General features: G+C 38.7%; 1 protein-coding gene across 2 annotated transcripts in view; it reads left to right on the top strand.

Annotated features, from left to right (window-relative positions):
* Positions 1-8,559: 8,559 nt before the first annotated feature.
* Positions 8,560-22,199, top strand: part of srbd1 (S1 RNA binding domain 1) — a 293,464-nt gene continuing 279,824 nt past the window's right edge. For both annotated transcript variants that reach the window (XM_073050686.1, XM_073050685.1), the window contains exons 1-7: positions 8,560-8,864; positions 12,316-12,350; positions 13,023-13,084; positions 14,439-14,667; positions 16,024-16,347; positions 19,893-20,059; positions 21,974-22,091. In XM_073050686.1, coding sequence (XP_072906787.1) covers positions 12,348-12,350; positions 13,023-13,084; positions 14,439-14,667; positions 16,024-16,347; positions 19,893-20,059; positions 21,974-22,091 — 903 coding nt within the window. In that variant the 5' untranslated portion in view covers positions 8,560-8,864; positions 12,316-12,347. The remainder of the gene's footprint in view (positions 8,865-12,315; positions 12,351-13,022; positions 13,085-14,438; positions 14,668-16,023; positions 16,348-19,892; positions 20,060-21,973; positions 22,092-22,199) is intronic.

Raw genomic sequence — 22,199 nt, 5'->3', positions numbered from 1 at the left:
AGATAACTACACTCATTCTACTTCTAGTGTTCCCACAAGTAATGGTCTCACTTTAAGGTCTATTTATCTTATTGTTTAATGCTTTGCTATTAATTTATATTTGCATCTCCACAGTTTATTGTCCATTGGTCCTGTTTAGTGTACTGTTCTATAGATTTGCTAACTATGCTCGAGGAAAAGAATCTTGAGGTTGTACGTGGTAACATGTATGTACTCTGACAATAAATTTTACTTTGAACTATGTATCTGCTTCACTATTCATTCAGACCTTACCTGTTCTTCTACATCAGTGCCTTTCTCCAACATTACTGTTACTTCCTTTAATTCCTTTTTGAATGAACACAATGGTAAAGGTCCCATTGGCCTTCAGGATAGAAATGACACCAAGTTCGGACATGGCCAAGTGCGGAGTGAGAGACACTGACGCGATCGATACTTCACAGATTTTAATACGAACAATGTTAATGGGAAAAACAAAGCAATAAATGCTAGGCCAAACAGGACCATTGACTAAAACACTCAAATGGACAACGAAGCCTACACTGTGGCTGAAAAGAACAACTGAGAATAAAACGAATACTTTGAGTCAGCTAATTTGACAGTCTGATTTCTCGGGCAAGGCGGAATGCAGATAACAAGGCTTAGCTATGTCCAAGTCTCGACAAAACTTACGATGGAATGAATGGAGTTAAATACTATCAAAATGAAGTAATAATTAGCTGACATATGCATATTCATGAGCTCAATTGCTGTATCTGCAGCGCTGCCGAATCCATGGATGTGACAAGAAAATCCCAAAGGTTCACCATCCCCTGAGTGAAGATAATTTTCCTCATCCTACTCCTACTGCTGTGTCCCTTGATTTTCAAATATGGAAAAACATTCTTCAACATTTTTTTCTTTCAATGAGATCTCCTCTCATTTTTTCTAATCTCTTGAGTCTACTCAATCTCTCCTCAAATGACAAACTGGCATTGCTGAAACCAAATCAGTGAATCATCGCTGTAATCCCTCTATGACAAGCACATCCTTTCTTAAGTAAGGAGACTAAAAGGTGTATGTAATATCCCTGAAAGGTCCTTAGGATGTCTGAAATGAAGCCTGGATGCAACACTCAATTATTCTTACTCAAGTCCTGAAATTCAGTTCTTAATTCACATTCAGGCCTACCTGCTATGAGTTAGGACATAGAACACCGCAGTGCAGTGTAGGCCCTTCCGTCCACAATGCTGTGCCAACCTTTTAATCGGTCTAAGATCAGTCTAACCTTTCCGTGGCTCTGGAGCCCAATTTTCTCAAACTCACCACTATTCAGCTGTAAGCACTGCCACTTCATGTTGATGACTCCTTCCAACTTCTGTCTTATGATATGAATTGTGTCTATATTGTGTAAATTGGTACAGCTGCTTTGTGAATCAGGCCGCTGGAAGAGCTTTCACTCTTATCTGAAGACAGAAAACAAATGTCAGCAATACCCATACCTGGGAATGGATTACAAACAATGTTAGATCAGCAGCTAAACCATGAAGAGGTCTAATGAATAAACAAATCTTAATCTACAAATCTTTAGCAGTTAATTGATAGAGCTAGAAAGGCAATCTCCAGAAGGAACAAGCAATAATGTGTTTTTTTAACAGAGAGAATAGCGGGGTGTCTGGAATGCATTGCTGGGGTGGTAGTGGAGGCAGATATAATAGAGACATCTATGACACTCTTAGGTAGGCATATAAATATAGAGAGAATGGAGGGAATATGAACATGCATAGTTTAATGGGCTTTTAATTGATAGTTTAATTAGTTTGGTTGAACAGTATGGGCTGAAGGGCCTGTTGTACTAGTAAATGAGTGAATCATGTACTAACTCAAAAAGAACCAGTCGCAGCAAATGGACAGAAACAAAGAACCCATTTCTACCAGGATTAATACATTCTTAGCTAACAACTCCAGGCCAACATGCAAGATTGTTAGAAACAATTCTAACAATGCTCATGTCTTTGTTGATCAAAAATTATATATGTAACAACCATAATTGTAAATTGAATACCAATCAAAAGGCTATTTGTAAATTAAATGTTAAATTTAATGTGTATTGGCAAGCAAATTTTAATTAACTGCTTACATTAAACTGAAATGCTAATTAAATAGCTTTTGTAATATCAATAGACATTTTTATTATAATGACTGTTGCCCAAATATTAACACTAATTCAATTTAGTATGGTTATAATATCTGTAACTGACTCAGGCACTGATAATTTTGGTTCATTCTTCCATTTGCATTGTAGTATAATTCTACACTAATTAGCTTAGGAGCACCTATTTAAGTTCACTGAACTTGTTCCTTCAGGCAGTTCACAGCAAGGTGAATTGACATCTTGCCTATTTTAGAACATAAGGTTGGTTTAATATGTACAGCATTTTTTGAAAACCAGGGTTAAGGTGAAGTGGAGACAATGCTATCACTTTATCAAGACAAGGTCTTTGTACTTACACTGCTTCAGATTTCAGGCTGCCACTTTTGCTGATATCGATCATTCAATGAGCACCAATGGGAGGAAGCAGGGAAGGAGAATGAAACTGGGGTTATATTCCAGGTCATTTAGCAGATGAATTTACCAACCTCTTAAAGTGAACTTCCCATTGGGAGCTTGGAAGAATAGTGGCAAATACACTCAAAACACTGAAGCGGTTCTCACAAGCAACTCAGGTAGTCACATCTGCAAAACTGGTGGCTCCTTCAGAGCCATTCTTATAATTACTTGCAGAATGGGTGTTTGGACACATGGCATTGATAAATCAGTACTGAACAAGAAAACATTTGCAGGTTGAGGTACCCCTGCTGCCATAGAATTCTGAAAATACTAAGTCTTTTGGAACAGCTGGCTCTAGTGACTTTAAGGACCATTGCTCCTTAGACTGCTCACATCACATAAACTAAATATTTACAGGATACATATGTTTCTGGGCAGGCCAACATTTAATAACCATCATTGAGGTTCTCAACTGACAAAGAATGCAAATATACATTAAGTTATTATAAACAGGCTTTCAATCTAGGGCAGCATTGGTGCTTCATTTCCACATGTCATGATAACGGTAACTTTATTGTAGGCAGAATGGATTAGGAAATACATTGGCATTGTCTTGCTGCCATCAAATTCCTGCTAGGTGTGCATTCATGAAAATGGGTCACTTTCAGAATACTGCTTCATTTCAGAAACAATTCAGAACTAATTCTGATGAAAGGTCATTGACTTTAAATATTATTTTATTTTTCTCTCCACAGATGCTGTCCAATATACTGAATGTTTCTATCTAAACTAAACAGTTCTACAATGTGATTTCTTCCTTCCATAAGAAACTTTCTTTTGGCAAAAAAATCATTCATGATAAAAAGAAATTCTTAGAGGGTTTTATATTAATTCCTCAATACTGTGGGAAAGTTCCCAAAGGCTAGATTAATACACTTTCCAATGCAGCACTTAAATGGTTCAGAAAGTCACATTTCTTATGCTAGTTTACATTTTGAGAAATGATATCCAGATGCATTATATAAGTCATGAACATAGTAATCATTTAAAGTTTATTTACTGCATGTAGATGTTGCTGGACAGTGTAGGATTTAATAAGTATTCATATCAGTATTTGAGAAGATGGTGGGTAATTGCCTTCCTGAACCACTACTGTCCTTATGTTAAAATTGTTTCTGTTGGTGCTGCTATTGATCCTGCAGTATCTGGACCTTGTGACACTGAAGGAAAAACAAGATGTTCCCAAGTCAGAGTGATGTGACTGAGGGCAACTTGCAGGCGATGCCATTCAAATAAAACTTGTCCTGGATATGATATGGCAGGTTTGTGAGGAACTATTGAAAATAGAAGTATATAGAGTTATGGCAATGAGTTTTGTATATCATATGTCACTGGGTATATCTCTGACAAAAGAAGCAATTGCAGTCATAGATATGTTTAATAAAATGCATTTTGTCAATGGAGTAACATCTTAAAACCCTACACAACTGGCTTTATCATGCATATATAACAAAAACTATTATAATTCATCTCATGCTGTTTTGAAAGCAGTCTTAAAAGTTAATATAAACAAAGTTACTAAAACAATTAAACTTCAAATGGACTGGGATTTTTGCCAAAACTGCATTGTTGCAGGACAGACAGCGAGTTGTGGCAAAACTGCCTCAAAATCTTATTAAAATGAGAACCTGGCCATTGCTAACACTGCATCTTTCTGATTGTATTACCTATTTTGTATCTCCTCTATACTGATCATATATCGCAGTAAAATCAATACAGCATTATCTGAGGTCATGAGATTTATGTGGCAATCAAAATGATAAAAGAATTGTGTTTCAGAAGATCAAATTGTTCATTAGTAAAAGCTACTAGATCCAGATAATGTCTGCTGAATTGTTCATGTCTTTCTTCTAGTACCTTTGCAAATGCATGGCATAGCAAACCTTACTAACAACTGGGACTGTCTTACGCAGTGAGGTTAGAGAGACTGGACTTGTACACGCTGGAATTAAGGAGATTGAGAGGGGATCAGATTGCAACATATAAGGTTATTAAGGGATTGGACGAGATAGAGGCAGGAAATATGTTCCAGATGCTGGGAGAGTCCAGTACCAGAGGGCATGGTTTAAGAATAAGGGGTAGGTCATTTAGGACAGAGTTAAGGAAAAACTTCTTCTCCCAGAGAGTTGTGGGGGTGTGGAATGCACTGCCTCAGAAGGCAGTGGAGGCCAATTCTCTGGATGCTTTCAAGAAGGAGCTAGATAGGTATCTTATGGATAGGGGAATCAAGGGATATGGGGACAAGACAGGAACCAGGTATTGATAGTAGATGATCAGCCATGATCTCAGAATGGCGGTGCAGGCTCGAAGGGCCAAATGGTCTACTTCTGCACCTATTATCTATTGTCTATTGTCTATTGAAATAGTAAGAATTGCAAATCTTTGTATAATTGTTCTATTCAGTTTTAAAAATTATATCTGGGCATGCAACCAGTGAGGAGATGTACAGTACTATACACAAGATACTTGCATCATTCAAACTTTATGAAAAATTTGCTTTCTCCACAAATCCTTCCTATAATTAGTGGTGTAAGGAAAAATAAAACAAAAAGTTGCATTTTGACCAGTTGACCAAATTCCGTTTTTATTGTCTTCTGTGACACAGTTTACAATATTTAGCTTGCTGAGTGTACAACAGTGTGAAGTAACAGCAATCAAACCTGAAGCACTCTTCCACGATCTCCCCATAGCCCCACAAATTCATTTGTTTTGGATACATATCGAACTCCCTGCTTTACAAAACAATTAGATGTGCCCCTGTTATCACACTAGACAATGCATTACAAACCTTAACTACTTGCTGTATAATTTTGTCTTATATGTCTCCTTTTAGATAGCCATGAAATTACACTTCATCCTGGCCAGTTCCTTCATCTATTTTAAAGATGCTAAACATGTCAGTAATTTGTTCTCAATTAATTATGCCTAATATTTCACAGCCTTCCCTCTCAATCACAATGTGTGTCATCCCATTCTGTTGTTTGGGGAGAATAGTCAAGAGTTATATCAAAGGCTATTTGACACAGCAACACAGCAGGTAGAGTGGTTGCCTCACATTTCCACAAAATGGAGTTCAATCCCAGTCTCTGGTGTGGATTATGTGGAGTTTCCTTATTCTCTCTGGGTGTACATGGACTTTATTAGGGTACTCTGTGATTTCCACCTACGTTCCAAAGACGTATTGGTTGATCATAGTAAATTGTCCCTACTGTGCAAATAAGAGGTAGATTATCTACCTCTTAGTTATCTAATGTAATGCAGTTTAGAGGCCTAATTGGAACAGGATGTGCACATGGAGTAGTCAGTCCTAAGTGAGTATTAAGTATCCAAGGACCCTTGAAGATGGCAGTACAAGTTTATAAGGTATGAAGAAAGCAGAAGAAGTGATTTCTTTCATGACTCAGGATATAGGAAAACAGGCAGTCTGTACTACAGCTTATGCTATACCACAGCTAGAATATCATTACAGTTCTAGTCTCCACACAAGAGAAAGACCATGGTTTCAACATTTAGGACCCCCACCATCCAGGCCATGCTCTCTTCTTGCTGCTGCCCTCAGGAAGTAGGTACAGGAGCCTTAGCTCCCACACCACCAGATTCAGGTGGGCCTGATTGCCCACCAAACCATCAGGCTCCTGAAACAGAGTGGATAACCTCACTCACCTGAAAAGTGAACTGATTCCACAACCTATGGTCTAACTTTCAGTCAAGGACTCTGCAACCCATGTTCTCAATATTTATTATTGCTTATTATTATTATTATTATTATTTGATATTCTTTTTTCATTTGCAGTTTGTTACTGTTTGCACATGGTTGGTTGTCCATCTTTGTTTGTGTGTAGTTTTTCATTGGTTCTATTGTGTATCTTTAATTTAGTGTGAATGCCCACAAGAAAATGAATCTCAGGGTAGTATATGGTGACATATACATACTTAGATAATGAATTAATTTTGAACTGTGATGATTGTACAGGAGATTGCAGAAGTGATTCAACAAGACGTTCCTTATAATAAAGTATGTATTTCATTTGTGAGAAGTGGCTGGATAGGGTGGGTTTGTTTTCCTAGGAACATCAGAATCTGGGGGAACACTAAAAGAGATGTAAAAAAATTCTCAGGTATACAAAAGATTTGTTTTTCCTGTTTCCTAGGTGCATAATATTAGAGAACATAGATTTAGGGCAAGTGATAAGAAATTTAGTAAAGAACTTTTTCCACCCAGAGATAGTTGATATCTTGAGCACATTTCCTGAATGGGGTGGTGATGTCAAGTGCTCTTGCAGTATCTGGACAAGCTCTTGAATTGCCTTGGCATTTGGGGTTATAGGCCTGATGCACCATCAATAACTCTCTGAGACGGGAGGCGAGATATCGGCTTTTATTGACAGGAAGAAAGAACAAGCAGTAGTTGACCACCATACTACATCCTGGAGACTGAGGGCAGGGCTCAGGCCTCAATCGCTTTATACCGTGGTCTGTGGGAGGAGCCACGGTCAGTGGGAGGAGCCACAGGAGCAGTCTGCGGAGGGGGGGGGGGCGGGGGCGCGTCCAGACAGGTATATGTAGTTCACCACAAGGCCAACTACTGGTTAATAGGATAAGTACAGCTGGGGACTTGGATGATTGGCTTTGATGTGGTGGCCCAAAAGACTGATGTCTATACTGTGTGACTCAATCTATCAATGAAGCAAGTGGCTATGTGATGGAGTTATGGAATGGGGAAATACATTATCTATTGTCATTTCAATATCTATTGGATTAAAAAAAGTCTACATTAGTTGTTAGAGAAGCAACAATATTTAGACAAACTAGGGTATTTAAGGCAGTTGACACAGTACAATCAACTGATAAATAGAACTAACACCATTTTCATTTGATCTTTCTAAGAAGCTAAACTACAAAACTGGGAGGGAGTGTTCATGATGGAGGGGGGAGGGATGGTGAGTGAGGGGGAAGCCAAAGGTAGGTTCACAGATAAGTCACCAGGAGAAAACTTGTTACTAGTATGGTTATGGTGATCTGTCTATGGATGGATAGACAGTAGAACAGATGCAGAAATAGACCATTCAGCCATATGATCCATCGCTACTTTTCTAGCCTTTCCTTATTCTCCTTGATGCTCCTATTATCTAGTGATCTTTCAATAACCAAGCCTCCACAAGCCTTTAATGTAGAGAAGCAGGGTATTGTGTCCTCACCCCAGATGGATGACCATGGAGAGAGATTAAAGACATTTGTGAAAATAGTGAGCAGTATTGAGTTCTTGGGCATCAACATCTCAGGCTCTACTTTGGCTCCATTTCATTAAGAGTTTGAGGAGGTTTGATATGTTATCGAATTCCCTTGCAAACTTCTGCAGATGTATGGTAGAGAGAATTCTGACTGGTTGTAGCACTGTCACTTATGGAAGCTCCAATGCAAGAGACTGTAAACTCAGCCAGCTCCACCAGTCATAACCCTCCCAACCATTGAGGACATCTTCAAAAGGCAGCATCCGTCATTCCGGATCCTCGCAATTTGGGACATGGTCTCTCTGGATACTGTTAGTGGTGAGGAGGTACAGAAGCCTGAAAACCTGCACTCAACGACTTTGTATCATTTATTTTGTAATTTATAATATTTTATGTCTTGCACTGCACTGTACTGTTGCCGAAAACTAAAAATTATGTCATGTTAGTGACATCTAAGCATTTCACCACGAAAGACATAAATGCATAATAAAACACTAGTAATCATTAGAGCTTTCGGCTAACTGACAGAAACTGAGCAGTTGACACAAAAAGGAATATTGCAATCCTACTTGAGTATAAATCAAATTTTATTTATTTCTCGATCTAATTAAAACTTAATCTACCACTAACTCTCTCTTTGCCGGAAAGAAACACGATTGATATTTGTGAAAAGCCATTGGTTAACACCGCCATGCGCACAGCCAATAAACTTTGTACTAGTGCGCATGCGTACTTCTCAGAGAAAGGCACACGGGACTCCACGGAGGTTCGGGCAGGGAAGCAAATATATTTTGTGTTATTTCAGGTGTGCCTGGAATAAAAAAAATATTTTATTATTCATGGCAAATAATCAGCGAAAGTATACTATGTTGACTAATTGAGGACTGTGCTTACGAGCAATAATTAACGCCCCTCGGTTTGAATGGTCAACGGGAGCTTTCAGCTGGCGGAAGCGGGGAGCCTTTTAGTGAAGGAACCGTGGGACGTGGAGGCGGATTGTGTTCACCAGCCGTATACACACTTCATGTAGTGGTGAAAACTCGGTAAATTTACAATATGCTGCCAATTCCTCCACTAACCGATAGCATCTAGAGAAAGAAGGCAGAACACGGCCGGGTTTGCTTTGTGGGCTCGGCAGGGGGAATGCTGGCGTGAGCCCATCCTAAGCAGAAGTCATCCACAACCTGTTGCATTTCTTTGATGCTGTCCGTCTGTTATATCATTTGGAACTTTATTCGGGGCGAATTAATCACTCCCGCTATTAGCAACGACTCTCAATTACTGGTTCCTAAAGAGGTTGCATAAAGAGTTAATCTTACGATAAACCAATAGAGAAAATGCATGTGCTGATAAGTAAAGCATTCCATTCCTTTAAGATAAACCCTGCTTGCTATTTAATACATTTACTACAGTGGATTCCAGTTAGTTGGGACATCGGGCCAGCCACCTTTTTTGAGACATCTCTCAAAGACCAAAAACTAATTGAGAAAATAGATGGATTATTTGGAATGCTATGCCGCTTAATAGAGGAGCGTAAATATTAGACACTACACCATGCTTAGAGCGAGCAGTTTTGTGCTTGTTTACATTAAAAAAGCAGTGATTTTTTTTGTCACTGTTAGTTCGTGAGAAATAAACAGTAGTAAAATTCAGAACTGGTTTGCTCACTGCCTTTTCAAGTATTCAGGCTTGCAGATGGCAGAAAAGGCCTAGAGTGAAAATGAAAGGATTTCACTACTTCAACAATTTAAGAACTACAAAGAATTTGAAGCTATCAAAAATCATCTTGAAAGTTTAAATGAAAATTAAAATTTGGAGGATGCAATCATTGAAAGGGTTATATGAAGGCATTCCATCATCCACACTAGAATAATGGACTGCCTTCCTCAGACTGCACTGATTTTGTTCATTTAGTCAATCAAGAGAACGCTGCAGCATACACTGGATGTATTCCTCTGTCAATAACTATTAGGAACCAGTACACAGTTTTATAATACTGTAGTAGTAATGATAGTGTTCTAATTTGTTCTGTTTTTTATTTAAATGCATAATTCCCTACTCAGTTAAATGGTAGATTTTTTTAATATACTTTTCAAACTATTTCCATGAAACTGGCTAATTGGGGGAGCTGCCTAATTAGGCCAAAATGTACTGGTCCCGATGTGGACCAACTTACTGGAATCCACTCTTTACACCCATTGACGGTATGCAAAACAAAGATCTTGCACATGATGCGCAGCAAGAATGAAGCAATTGCTTTCATTCCTGCCACAGCCTGCATTCCCTTTCTACATTTTTTTCTGTTCCTGAGAAATATTTGAAGCTGTATACTAATGCTCTTAACTTATGTATCATGTTTGAATTTGGTGTAAACATCTGGCTGTATCTATTCCATCAGTAAGCACTTCTACCTTGGAGCGCAGCTCAACATTGACCCTGCCGTGTTGACCATCAAAGCTCTCCTCAGTTTTAGTGCTAGTTAATGTTTTCAATACTCTGGACTGTTGTCTTTCCCAGAAAACAACCTTAATCTATTATGATTGTGCATTTTCATAGAGTGCGTAATTATCATATTTGTTTTCCATTCTACCTCTGGATTTTTGAATCCTACAATGCTCCACATATCTGCTGTTTAATGCTAACCTCTTCATTGCTCTGTGTTTCAGTTGCCCCTTATTCCCTCAGGTGCCAAGGCTTTAGGCTCAGGAAATTGCTTCCAAAATGCTACTGTTTCTCTGCCTCTTTAATTATGCTGCTATAAGACATGCTCCTCTTTGTTGTTCACATCATGTTGGTATATTGAATGCACTATATAAATGGAAAATATTATTTCCCATTTGATTATTGGTATTGGTTTATTATGAAATGGACCAAGATACAGTGGAAAGCAGAGTATTGTAAGACATCCATACAGATAATTTCAAAACTTAAGTACCATGAGGCAGTACAAGGGAAAAACTATAACAGAATGCAGAATACTGGACAGGAGTATATACAGCCATATCAGTGATATTAAGGACCCTGAAAAATGTGGAATCTTGCATCTTTTTTGGATATTGCTATCCTTTGCTTCCCGTTACTTGCAATGGATTGCTTGACAAGACGGTCTGCTTCTGGTAGAGGTACCTGTGACGGGTCAGTGTGCAAGTCGATATTCCCCTCCTTCAAGATGATCTTTGAAACCTACTTCTTTGAACACGTTCCAATTGTGCTATACCAAATTTTGACTTTTAATGCCTTCTATGAAGCACTTTGAGACAATTTTTTATATTGATAACACCACAAATTCAAGTCAACCCTCCAGCTTTCCGGTAGGAAAAACCTGTCAAAATGGCATTGGTAATTTGTTGTGTTAGGCACTCCCAGAATGTAGTTACATTTAGTTGTGATGTTGCACCTAATGCCTTTTGCACGTGCTATTGATTTTCCCCCATTAGGGGATGGAAAGGATAAAGGAGTATTGGAGATACGTATGTACAGATTTTCAGGATTTTTGTGAAGCTGCGAGTTAGCCTACCAATTTTCTAGATTGGCATGTATGATTTATGTTTGTACTAAATTCAACTACAATTGAAATGGGCATGGTTCTAAATGTCTAATGCATAGTTATAATGATGGACCTACAGTAGGTGCAGTTTCTGCACAGATGAATCACAGACATACACAGAGAGCCAGCCTGTGTCCTTGGTGTGAACATTGTAGATTTAGAATGTCATGCCTTCATATGGTAAAATGCATTCAGGCATATACTGATATCATGCAAGTGTTTGCAGTGAATCTGTTACATGATGCATAATTGATGTACTTTAAAAATGGCAGATGACACTGAAAACATTGCGAAGATTTGAGACCAAATTTATGGAATTGTACTAAAACACAGAATGCGAAATTGGGAGAAAATAGCTATTTAGTATTAGAAATTGTATATTTTTCAGATTTATTATAATCACAAAATTTCAATTAAGTTCAGCTCTTATTTATTTCTCCTTGATATATATGCAAGTTGTTGTGGGCTGTTTGTGTTCAATTTTGAGAGAGCTGCCAAATTAGTTGCCTTTTGGGTTGCAGTTGTGGAGGTTTAACCTTTTTTTTAAGAGCTATTGTCCCCTGTTCCAACTTCTAATATTTCTTGATAGATTAAAATCTTGCAAAAAAAACTACAGAAAAAGTTGTACAGAATTTAAAATTATCCTCTTCCAAACTATTTTCAAAATGGGTCAGAGTAATGGCAAAAAACACCATGTAATGCCAAATATGTCTTGTAATAATAATCAGAAATGCTATTATATATTCTATGCTTTGTATGATTGCTAAATTGTCTGAGCAGCAATTTTGGAAACAACATATTAAGTCATTCATTAAATACAAGAAAAGGCATGAAATGGCATGCTATCTGAATGGAAATTTTTTTGTTTTTTCTTGTATTGAATGTTTAGAATAAAAATTCACGAGTTATTTACACATATGTTTAACATTTTTCTTTCTTTGCTGAAGACATTGAAATACGTTGACTTCATCAGTAATGCATGGTACGTAACATTTTTGGCATTAAAAATTTTAAGTAATAAAAATGGTAAAAATTTAAAATTCTATTAAAATGTTCTAAACAAAAGGTGAATATGAGAAACAGTGTAATAATAATGTAATAATGAGTAGCATAATTGCTTTATCTACAGATATTATAAATTTGAAGGTCTGATACATCATATTGTTTGTTTGGCATTGAGGGTAATGTTCAAAAGTTCAAAATTTGTTTATTATCCAAGTAGGTATACCACATTCAATCTTAAGGTTAATTTTCTTACAAGCAGCCACGTCAAAGAAAGACAATAGAATCCATGAGAATGTAGAATATTTACATCACTGCCTCTAACATTAAGCACACTAATAAAAGATGAAAGAACTACAAATTAGCAGTTGTCAGTCTGTTAAAATTAGAAGTTAGTTTGTGCACATTAAAATGATTTGCTGAAAATCTGAACAATGATTAGAATGACTATTTTATGCTGTTGTTTATTTTATATTGTTGTCAGGCAGTTTCCTAATCTGGCTGTGCAACTTCAATATGAAAGTTTCATGGTTAAATTAATATGAGACAATTGACAAGAATAGCCTTGTTGCTGGTTGGTTAGATAGCAGTCTTGTTTGATTACTATGAACTTTTTTTTTGATAAATTATACTGATTCAAATTAATTTACAGATGTCAACAACAGGTCAAAAAAGACCATTTTCTGAAGAAGAAGAAGACTCATTTCTGGATTTGTAAGTTCATTTCTTCAATATGTTTGATATTTTTAGTTGTAGTGAATGTTATTCTCCTTTCCTTTTGATGCAGTTGAAATACTGGGTACCTTCAAATATATTGGCTTATTTTGTTTTATATTTATTAAGTAGGTTACATTTATTTACAAGTTTGCTGCTGTTCATGCTGCTGACTCATGATGCACTACCAGATCCAGCTCAAACTGCATCATCAAGTTCGTTGATGATACAACAGTAGTGTGTTGGCATACAGGATGGAGATAGAGAGACTTGTCAAAGAACATCAACCTGACTCTCAACGTGGTCAAGACAAGAGAGATGATTGTGGACTTCAGGAAGGCGCAGGTTGACTACTGTTCATTGCACATCAATGGCTGGCCACGGAAGGAGTAAAGAGCACAAAGTTCCTTGTTGTGCACGTAACGGACTATTTCACCTGGACCAACAACACACCTCACTAGTCAAGAAGGCACTGCAGCATGTACAGTTTCTGAGGAGACTGGGAGGAGCAAGTCTCCCTGCCTCCACTCTAACAATTTATTACAAGGGCACTATTGAGAGTAATTGTCTGGCTGTACCATTGTGTGGTATGTAAGCTTCAAGGCACAGGGCTGCAAAACCCTAGAAAGGATATTAAAACCGATGAGAGGATCACTGGGGTCTTCCTCCCCGCCCTATTGGTGACATTTGTTGTGGATCCCTACGACCCTTCCCTCAGTCTCTTTGACACACTACCATTAGGAAGGAAGTACAGGAGCATCAGGACCAAAGATTGCCAGGCCGGGTAACAGCTTATTCTGAGACTAATGAATACCTGCCATCACTGAGGTTTCGTCACTAGGACAGCAAGCTGTTGACTACTGTTTGCCTGTGCATTGAGATGAGGAACATTTTTTTTATTATCTTTGTTGAAATACTGAAGTATTTAGTTTTTTCTTATATAGTCTTAATTTACTTTTCTTTAGAAAAGAAACACTGCAGGGCAGAGTTTCCCAACCTTTTTTATGCCATGGACCTCTGCCATTAACTGGGGTGGGGTGGGGGGGGGGGGGGTCCTTGGACCCCAGGCTGGAAGCCCCTGCAGTTGATTGCATTATTTGTATTAATTTCCAACAGTGGAAGCCACATTTCTTCATTCCAACTACTAAGAGAGTGTCTGATTATGGGAGAATGGAGAGGCTTTTGCTTCCCTTTGCCCCATGAGAACTTTATGTATTGGAGTTACTTTTGCACAGGTTCATTGTCTTAACTTGCAGAGCATTTTCTATTTTTTTCCCCTGATTATTGTGTCAAATGGAAAATATTCTTCTACTTGAATCTAATTCCTTTAATCACATATGTTTTTATCACATAGAGCTTCTGATCCTGATTCCGAGGAAGAATGGGTGCCAAAAGCTACAGTTGCAAAAAAGTCCAAAAAAAGTATTGCAGAAAAAACAGTGACTGCAAGAAAGAAAATAAAGTCCAAACAAGAAAGTGCTGCAACCAAAAAGGCTACAGTGAAAAGATCTGTGAGCAAAACAGCCGTTAAAACATCCAGAAAGAAAACAAAAGAGAAGCCTGATGTGGACCAGAATATTATGGTGTGAAAGTTATTTTCTGTCAAAGTTAACAAAAGAAACGGACTAATTGTTCGTCATAATTGTGGTATACTAATGCATTGTCAATGGGGTGATAAGATGTGAATCTTCCTTGTAAAACGTAGCAGGAAAATCTAAAAGAGGTTATCCTGCAATGCTGTTTCTAACAGCAAGATTCGGGTGTTTTTACAAGTCTGAGGAGGCTAGACCAGCTTATTGGTGGGAGTCCTCAGGACTTGGCCTGTGATGGGTAAATAATATGGGAGAATATTAGCAAGAAAGCATTTGTTGTTACTTTACAGTAAGTTCTCACAATTTGTGGCAGATAGACACTTGGACTTCCCTCAGTTAACAAAATAACACTGATATGGCTAAGGCTGCTGGCAAGGCTACTAAGGCCACGATGACATAGCAATAGTTAACTACTCCAAAAACTTGGGATCTGATTTACCTTTGTTTAATATGGCACACACATTTTGTTGATCCTCGAGTTTATATAGTCCAGTACTATAAATTGTAGATTTGATGAAGAAAACGAGAAATGATGAGCATTTAGTTGACTACTTTTTAAGGAATAATATTCTTAAGGACCTGTATGTACACATAAGGCATGTTACACCAATCAGCTAATTAATTTGTTAATTAGTTCATGCATAAAAATTGCTGGCATACTTGCCACAAATCATTATCACAGAAAAGTTCATAATAAACATTCTAAATCTTTATTATTGTTAGCCTGAGTCATTGATGAAAACAAATGGGAATGTTGACTTTACATTTTTGTACATCTGTCAAATTGGCACATAGAGCAGGTTTGATGGATGTCTTAATAATACAATTGTGATAACATTCCTAATGCTCGCTGTAACACAGTTATGACATATCGAAATGCTGATTTAATTTCTGGTTTGTCCTGAGTTTTGCTGGTTACAGATGGTACCCTAGTTTAAGAAAAGAAAATTGTCTGATTCCCTCATCTAGCTTACCTAACAATCACTGTTCAGAAAGTTTATACAGAAACTGAGTGGAAATATCTGGAGATGGTATTGGTAATCTCTTTTTCTACTATAGTCAAATGCAATTACAAGTGAATGCTGGGTACAAGGGTGAAAAATGAATGGTGATTGGAACTCTTTGATCAAGTAAGTCTTTGGTACCCTCAAAAGACAGAGCTTGCAATGGGTAAAATAAAGTACAAAGTCATCTGTTCCTTTAATGATGTTCAACCAAACACATGGTAGAAGTGAATTGTAATTTTATTCAATTTGAGCTCAAAGTATTGAAGTGATAGACTAGATTGAATAAAAAAAACATGTTGTTCTTTTGTGTGTGACTCATGAAGTGTTATTTATCTCACAGGAAACATTTCCAGTTGTGAACAATAATGAAGATATATTGCCTTCACAAAGTAAACAAGACTTAGGAAACCTAAAACAAAAGAGAGATGCTCAACAAACTTCAGTGCAAGTAAAGGAAGAAATTGAGCACTGCCATGTTAAAGTTGAGCAGCCGTCTACTAGCACGCATTTGAATGAAATCAAGGAAGAAGATATAAGTTTTACATGGGATGAGCCTGCTCTAAAGAAGCAGAAGACTGAGAAGAACCCTGAAGGGAAACCTGTAAAATTCCAACGAGGAAATGTAGAGATCGGGGAGCTGCAAATGAACTGGAATATAATCCAGGTATGGACACTTCACTGCTTAGTTATATTACACAAGATTGCTGTTTAGGCAAGAGGTTTTTTTGTTCTAAATTTGAATATATTTACTTTGCAATAGCGCTGACTCCCCATATTATCTCTAATCAGAATCGGAGTTTATTGTCACTGGTACATGTTGTTACTGTGTGGCCGCAGTATAGTGCAAGACATATTGCAATAAAGAATAAAATATTGCAAAAGAGGATTAATGGAAGTGTTAATTAGTTCATGGACTGTTCAGAAACCTGATGGTAGAGAAGAAGCTGCTGTTTCTGAATCATTGAGTGTAAGTATTCAGAGTACTATACCATTTTCCTGATTGTAGGACAAGAAGACGACATGTTGTGGATGGTGAGGGTCATCACTGATGCATGTTGCCTTCCTGGGGCACTGTCTTTTGCAGATGTCCTCAAAGATTCTGTCCATGATGGAGCTGGCTGAGTCTACAACCCTTTGCAGCCATTTTTTGATCCTGTGCATCAGAGCCAGGTGTGATACAACTAGTCAGAATAATCTCCCTTGTACATCTGTAAGACATTTCTAGAGTTTCTGGTGGCAGGCCAAATATCCACAAATTCCGAATGATGCAGAGCCGCTTCTATATCTTCATGATTGCATCAGTCTTTTGGGCCCGGGATGGATCCTCTGAGATGCCATCGTTCAGTAACCTGAAGCCTGAAAACTTTCTACTGTTGATCCCTCAATGAGGACCTGGTGTACATTCTCCTAATTGCTCTTCCTGAAGGCCACAATCAATTCCTGACTTTGAATGCATGGTTGTTGTTGTGACACCACTTAACCAGCCAATCCACCTCGCATCTATATGCATCTTCATTGGCATCCGAGATCCGGTATCATTGGCAAATGTACAGACAGTGATTGAGTTGTGCCAAGTCACAAAGTCACGAGTATAGAGAGAGTAGGGCACTGGGCTAAACATGCATCCTTTAGGTGCACCTATTGGAGGAGTGGTTATTACTGATCTGTACTGACTGTCGTCTGTCAATAAGACCGTAAGACATAGGAGCAGAAGTAGGCCATTCAACCCATTGAGTCTGCTCTGCCATTCCATCATGGCTGATCCCGGATTCCACTCAACCCCGTACACCTGCCTTCTCGTCATATCCTTTGATGCCCTGACCAATCAAGCAACTATCAGCTTCTGCCTTAAGTATACCCATGGACTTGGCCTTTACCGCAGTCTGTGGCAGAGAATTCCACAGATTCACTACTCTGTCTAAAAATAAATTTCGCCTTCCCTCTGTTCTAAAAGATTGCTCCTCAGTTTTGAAACTGTGCCCTCTAGTCCTGGATACCCTCACCATAGGAAACATCCTCTCCACATCCACCCTATCTAGTCCTTTCAACATTTGGTACGTGTCAATAAAATCCCCCTGCATTCTTCTAAATTCCAGTGAGTACAAGCCCAAATCTGCCAAATACTCCTCAAATGTTGACCCCTTCACTCCCGGAATCATCTTCATAAACCTCCTCTGGACTCTCTCCAATGACAACACATCCTTTCTGAGACATGGGGCCCAAAACTGTTGATAATACTCCAAGTGCAGCCTGATTGGTGCCATATAAAAGCTCAGCATAGAAGTCGTGATATTCATTGTTAGAAAACTGGTCCGGTTACTCACTGAATATTTCAGTGATATATTCAGAATCATCTTGGTTCTGAAGATGCTGGAAGAAAAGTGGAGATTGGCAACAACGTTGGTAACATTTTTTGAGAGTATTGTTAAGTTGCAATAAGATTTTTTTTTTGTTCGTTTTCTGGATCTGGACATACCCAGCATTTATTGCCTATCTGCAGCTGTTCCTTTCAAGGTGTTGGTGAACTGCCTCTTGAATCACCACAGTGAAAGTGCTTCCACCATGGTGGTGGGCAGGAGGTGCTATAATTAGACCCAGCAACAACTGAGAACAAACAATATGTTTCCAAGTTATGATGGTGTGCAGCTTGGAGAGGAGCCAATAGGCAATGTTGTTCTAAGCGTGTGTTGCAACTCGTGCTGGGTTTTGGAGTCACTGCTTTGCTTTTTGTATTAGTTCGCACTGAAGCCACACTACAATGGTAGTGGAAGAAGTGGTTGTTGGGATGCTTATCAAGTGCTGTTCACTTAAGTAAATGATTTGTGTTTTGTATATGATGAAAAGGTCTTGGAGCATTTTGGATGTATGCTCAGTGGCCACTTTATTAGTCACACTAGTACACCTGCTCAATAATGTAGATATCTAATTGGCAACAACTTAATGCATAAAACCATGTAGGCATGGTCAAGAGATTCAGTTGGTTGTTCAGACCAAACATCAGAATAGGGAAGATATGTGATCTAAGTGACTTTGACTGTGGAATGATTGTTGGTACGAGACAAGGTCGTTTGGGTATCTCAGAATCTTATGATCTCTTGGTATTTTCCCGCATTACAGTCTCTAGAACCTACAGAAAATGGTGTGAACAGCATGCAGTAAGCGACGTTTCTGTTGGAGAAAATGCCTTGTTAATGAGAGGTTAGAGGAGAATAGTCGGACTGGTTCGAGCTGACAGGAAGGTTGCAGAAACTCAAATGTCTTACAACACTGGTGCGCAGAAGAACATCTCTGAATGCACAACACAGTAAACCTTGAAGCACTTAGGCTACAGCAGCAGCAGACACGAGCATGCATCAATGGCCACTTTATTAGGTACAGGAGGTACTTCATGGAGTGGTCAGTGAGTGTCTGTCACTTGCCACATGGTGACTCACAGCCTCCAATCACTTTTATATCCGTGGTGTTTATTTCTTTAGTCCAGTTGAGCATTTGGCCAATGGTGATTATGGAGACTTGGTGAAGGTATTACCATTAAACATCAAGGGTCAGTTATTACAGTCTTCCTAGTTGGAGATGGTTATTGCTGGACACTTCTGTGGCATGAATGCTTCTTGCCACTTATTAGTTTGCACCAAAATCTTGTCTGGACCTTACTGCATACAGTTATGGGCTGCTTCATTTGCCGAGGTGTTGCAAACAGAACTGAACACTTGGCAATCATCAATGAACATTCCCACATCTGACCTTGTGAAGGAAAGAAGGTCTTTGATGAAGCAGCTGAAAATGGTTGACCCAAGGGCACCGCCCTAAGGAAGTCCTGCAGTGATGTCCTGGGACTGAGATCATTGGTCTTCAAGAACCACAGCCATTTATCATTCTGGGATTAATGATCACAGCCAATGCAGTGTTTTTTTTCTCTTTTATGTGTTTTGACTTCAGTTTTATCTGGGCATCTTGTTTTGATATCTAAAGCAGTGAGTCCCACCTTACCTCTGGAGTTCAGCTCTTTGGTTCTTGGTTGATCCAAAGCTGTGATGAGGTCTGTTGGACTTGAACCATTGCCTAGGTTTCTCATCTAGTTAGTTAACCACTGGCAGTCGACTTGTCCTTTTTATTAACTGGTAACTTCTCTGACTTCCCATGAGCATTTGCATGAAAAATTTACTGTGATAACACATTGGACTCTACTGTAACATACTGTCTTTTTAGGTTCTGTCTGAACGGACCAATACAGAGGCTTGGGCTTGTGCAAACCTTATTCAACTCTTCAAAGAAGAAAACACCATTCCATTTATTGCTCGTTATCGAAAGGAACTTACTAATAACATGGATGCTGATACTCTAAGAGAAGTTCAACAAACGTTTGAAGAACTGACGTGAGTACTGCAAAAAAAAAATTATGTTCTTTTGTGTCAAATTTTATAACCCTTGTTTTCTATCTATGGGAAGTAACAGGCCCTTCTTGCCTTCCAAGTTGCGCCAACCAACTACACATTTGACCAATTAACCTATCTATCTGTACGTCTCTCATGTGGCAGAAAACCAGAGCACTCGGAGGAAACCCACACGATCATGGGGAGAAATGTACCAACTCCATACACACAACGGCAGAATTGAACCCTGGTCACTAGTTTTGTAATAGCTTTAAGCCAGCTGCTACTCTATCATGCTGCCCTTAAAATCTAGAGGGATATTATTTATTATTGTAGATTATTATTAAAGAGCTTCCAGGTATAAAACATATACCTGGGTTAGTAAATTTGCTGATGATACAAAGGTTGGGGATGTGGTGGATAGTGTGGAGGGCTGTCAGGGGTTACAGCGGGACACTGATAGGATGCAAAACCGGGCTAAGAAGTGGCAGATGGAGTTCAACCCAGGTAAGTGTGAGGTGATTCATTTTGGTAGGTCAAATATGATGGCAGAATATAGTATTAATGTTAAGACTCATGGCAGTGTGAAGGATCAGAGGGATCTTGCAGTCCGAGTCCATAGGACACTCAAAGCTGCTGTGCAGGTAGACTCTGTGGTTAAGAAGGCATATGGTGTATTGGCCTTCATCAACCATGGGATTGAGTTTAAGAGCTGAGAGGCAATGTTGCAGCTATGTAACACCCTGGTCAGACCCCACTTGGAGTACTGTGCTCAGTTCTGGTTGCCTCACTACAGGAAGGATGTGGAAACCATAGAAAGGGTGCAGAGGATATTTAGAAGGATGTTGCCTGGATTGGGGAGCATGCCTTATGAGAATAGGTTGAGTGAACTCGGCCTTTTCTCCTTGGAGCGACGAAGGATGAGAGGTGACCTGATACGGGTGTATAAGATGATTGCTCGTGTGGATGGTCTAGGGGCCTTTTCCCCAGGGCTGAAATGGCTAGCACAAGAAGGCACAGTTCTAAGGTGCTTGGAAGCAGGTACAGAGGAGATGTCAGGGGTAAGTTTTTTACGCAGAGAGTGGTGAGTGCTTGGAATGGGCTGTCTGCGACGGTGGTGGAGGCAGATATGATAGGGTCTTTAAAGAGACTCTTGCATAGGTACATGGAGCTTAGAAAAATAGAGGGCTATGGGTAACCCTAGGTAATTTCTAAGGTAAGCACATGTTTGGCGCAGCTTTGTGGGCTGTAGGGCCTGTATTGTGCTGTAAGTTTTCTATGTTCTATGTTTCTATATATTAGGCTACTTTTTTCTGTTAAAGTGAACAAACAAGGAACTATACTGTTTCAGCTGAGGCTTGGATCCATCTTCATTGTACACCTTGTATTATAAGTTCTGCCTTCCCTACTTGTTCAGGTGGTAAGTTGTACAAAGTCATCACTTTGGATCCAACTTTTTCTGAAGCCACCTCATCCTCTGCAGTTCATCAGTGCCTTAAGTTAATGACTGTTTTGCTAAGGAAGCTATGTCCTTTCTGTTTGCCTTCTTTACTGACTCTCAGATTGGCTCAAGTTACTTTCTATGCAGATTACTCTGTAATAACTAAGCACTTTGTGGTGCTTTATTAATCTTCTTCAGTGGAAGAAGGGGAAAATGTCCGTCTTATACCACATGACTGCGCATTGTAGTTGTTAGATAGGGAGAGGTTTTTTTTTTCTACCACATTGGTCTTTTGCCAACACAGACTGAAGTTCTTCAACATTTAAGAGTTTTGACATTCATGAGAATTCTCATGTACTCTATGGGCAAGATATGTTTGCTTGAAGTCATTTTTTCGGAGGGAATTAATTATACCACATTTACTATAAATTGTTGCAAAACTGATTTCATATTGGTCTTTATTTTGCTTCCTTTAGGCTTGTCATTAAGAAAGCTCACTCAGCAATACAGAAAATAGCAAAACAAGATAAACTGACACCTTCCATAAAAACGACATTGTTGAACTGCAGGACAGTTGAAGAAATCGAACATGTGGTTAGTAGAAAAAATCTTTTTTTAATTTCACATTTGAAAATTAATTAAGTTAATGATCTTGAAGGATGTAAAAAGAAGTAATGGGAACGTAATTTATTTGCTTATGAT

Source organism: Hemitrygon akajei, chromosome 7, assembly GCF_048418815.1.
Source record: "Hemitrygon akajei chromosome 7, sHemAka1.3, whole genome shotgun sequence".
Taxonomy (NCBI): Eukaryota; Metazoa; Chordata; class Chondrichthyes; order Myliobatiformes; family Dasyatidae; genus Hemitrygon; species Hemitrygon akajei.
Note: the sequence above shows the minus strand (reverse complement) of the source record. Positions and strands in the feature narration are given on the sequence as shown.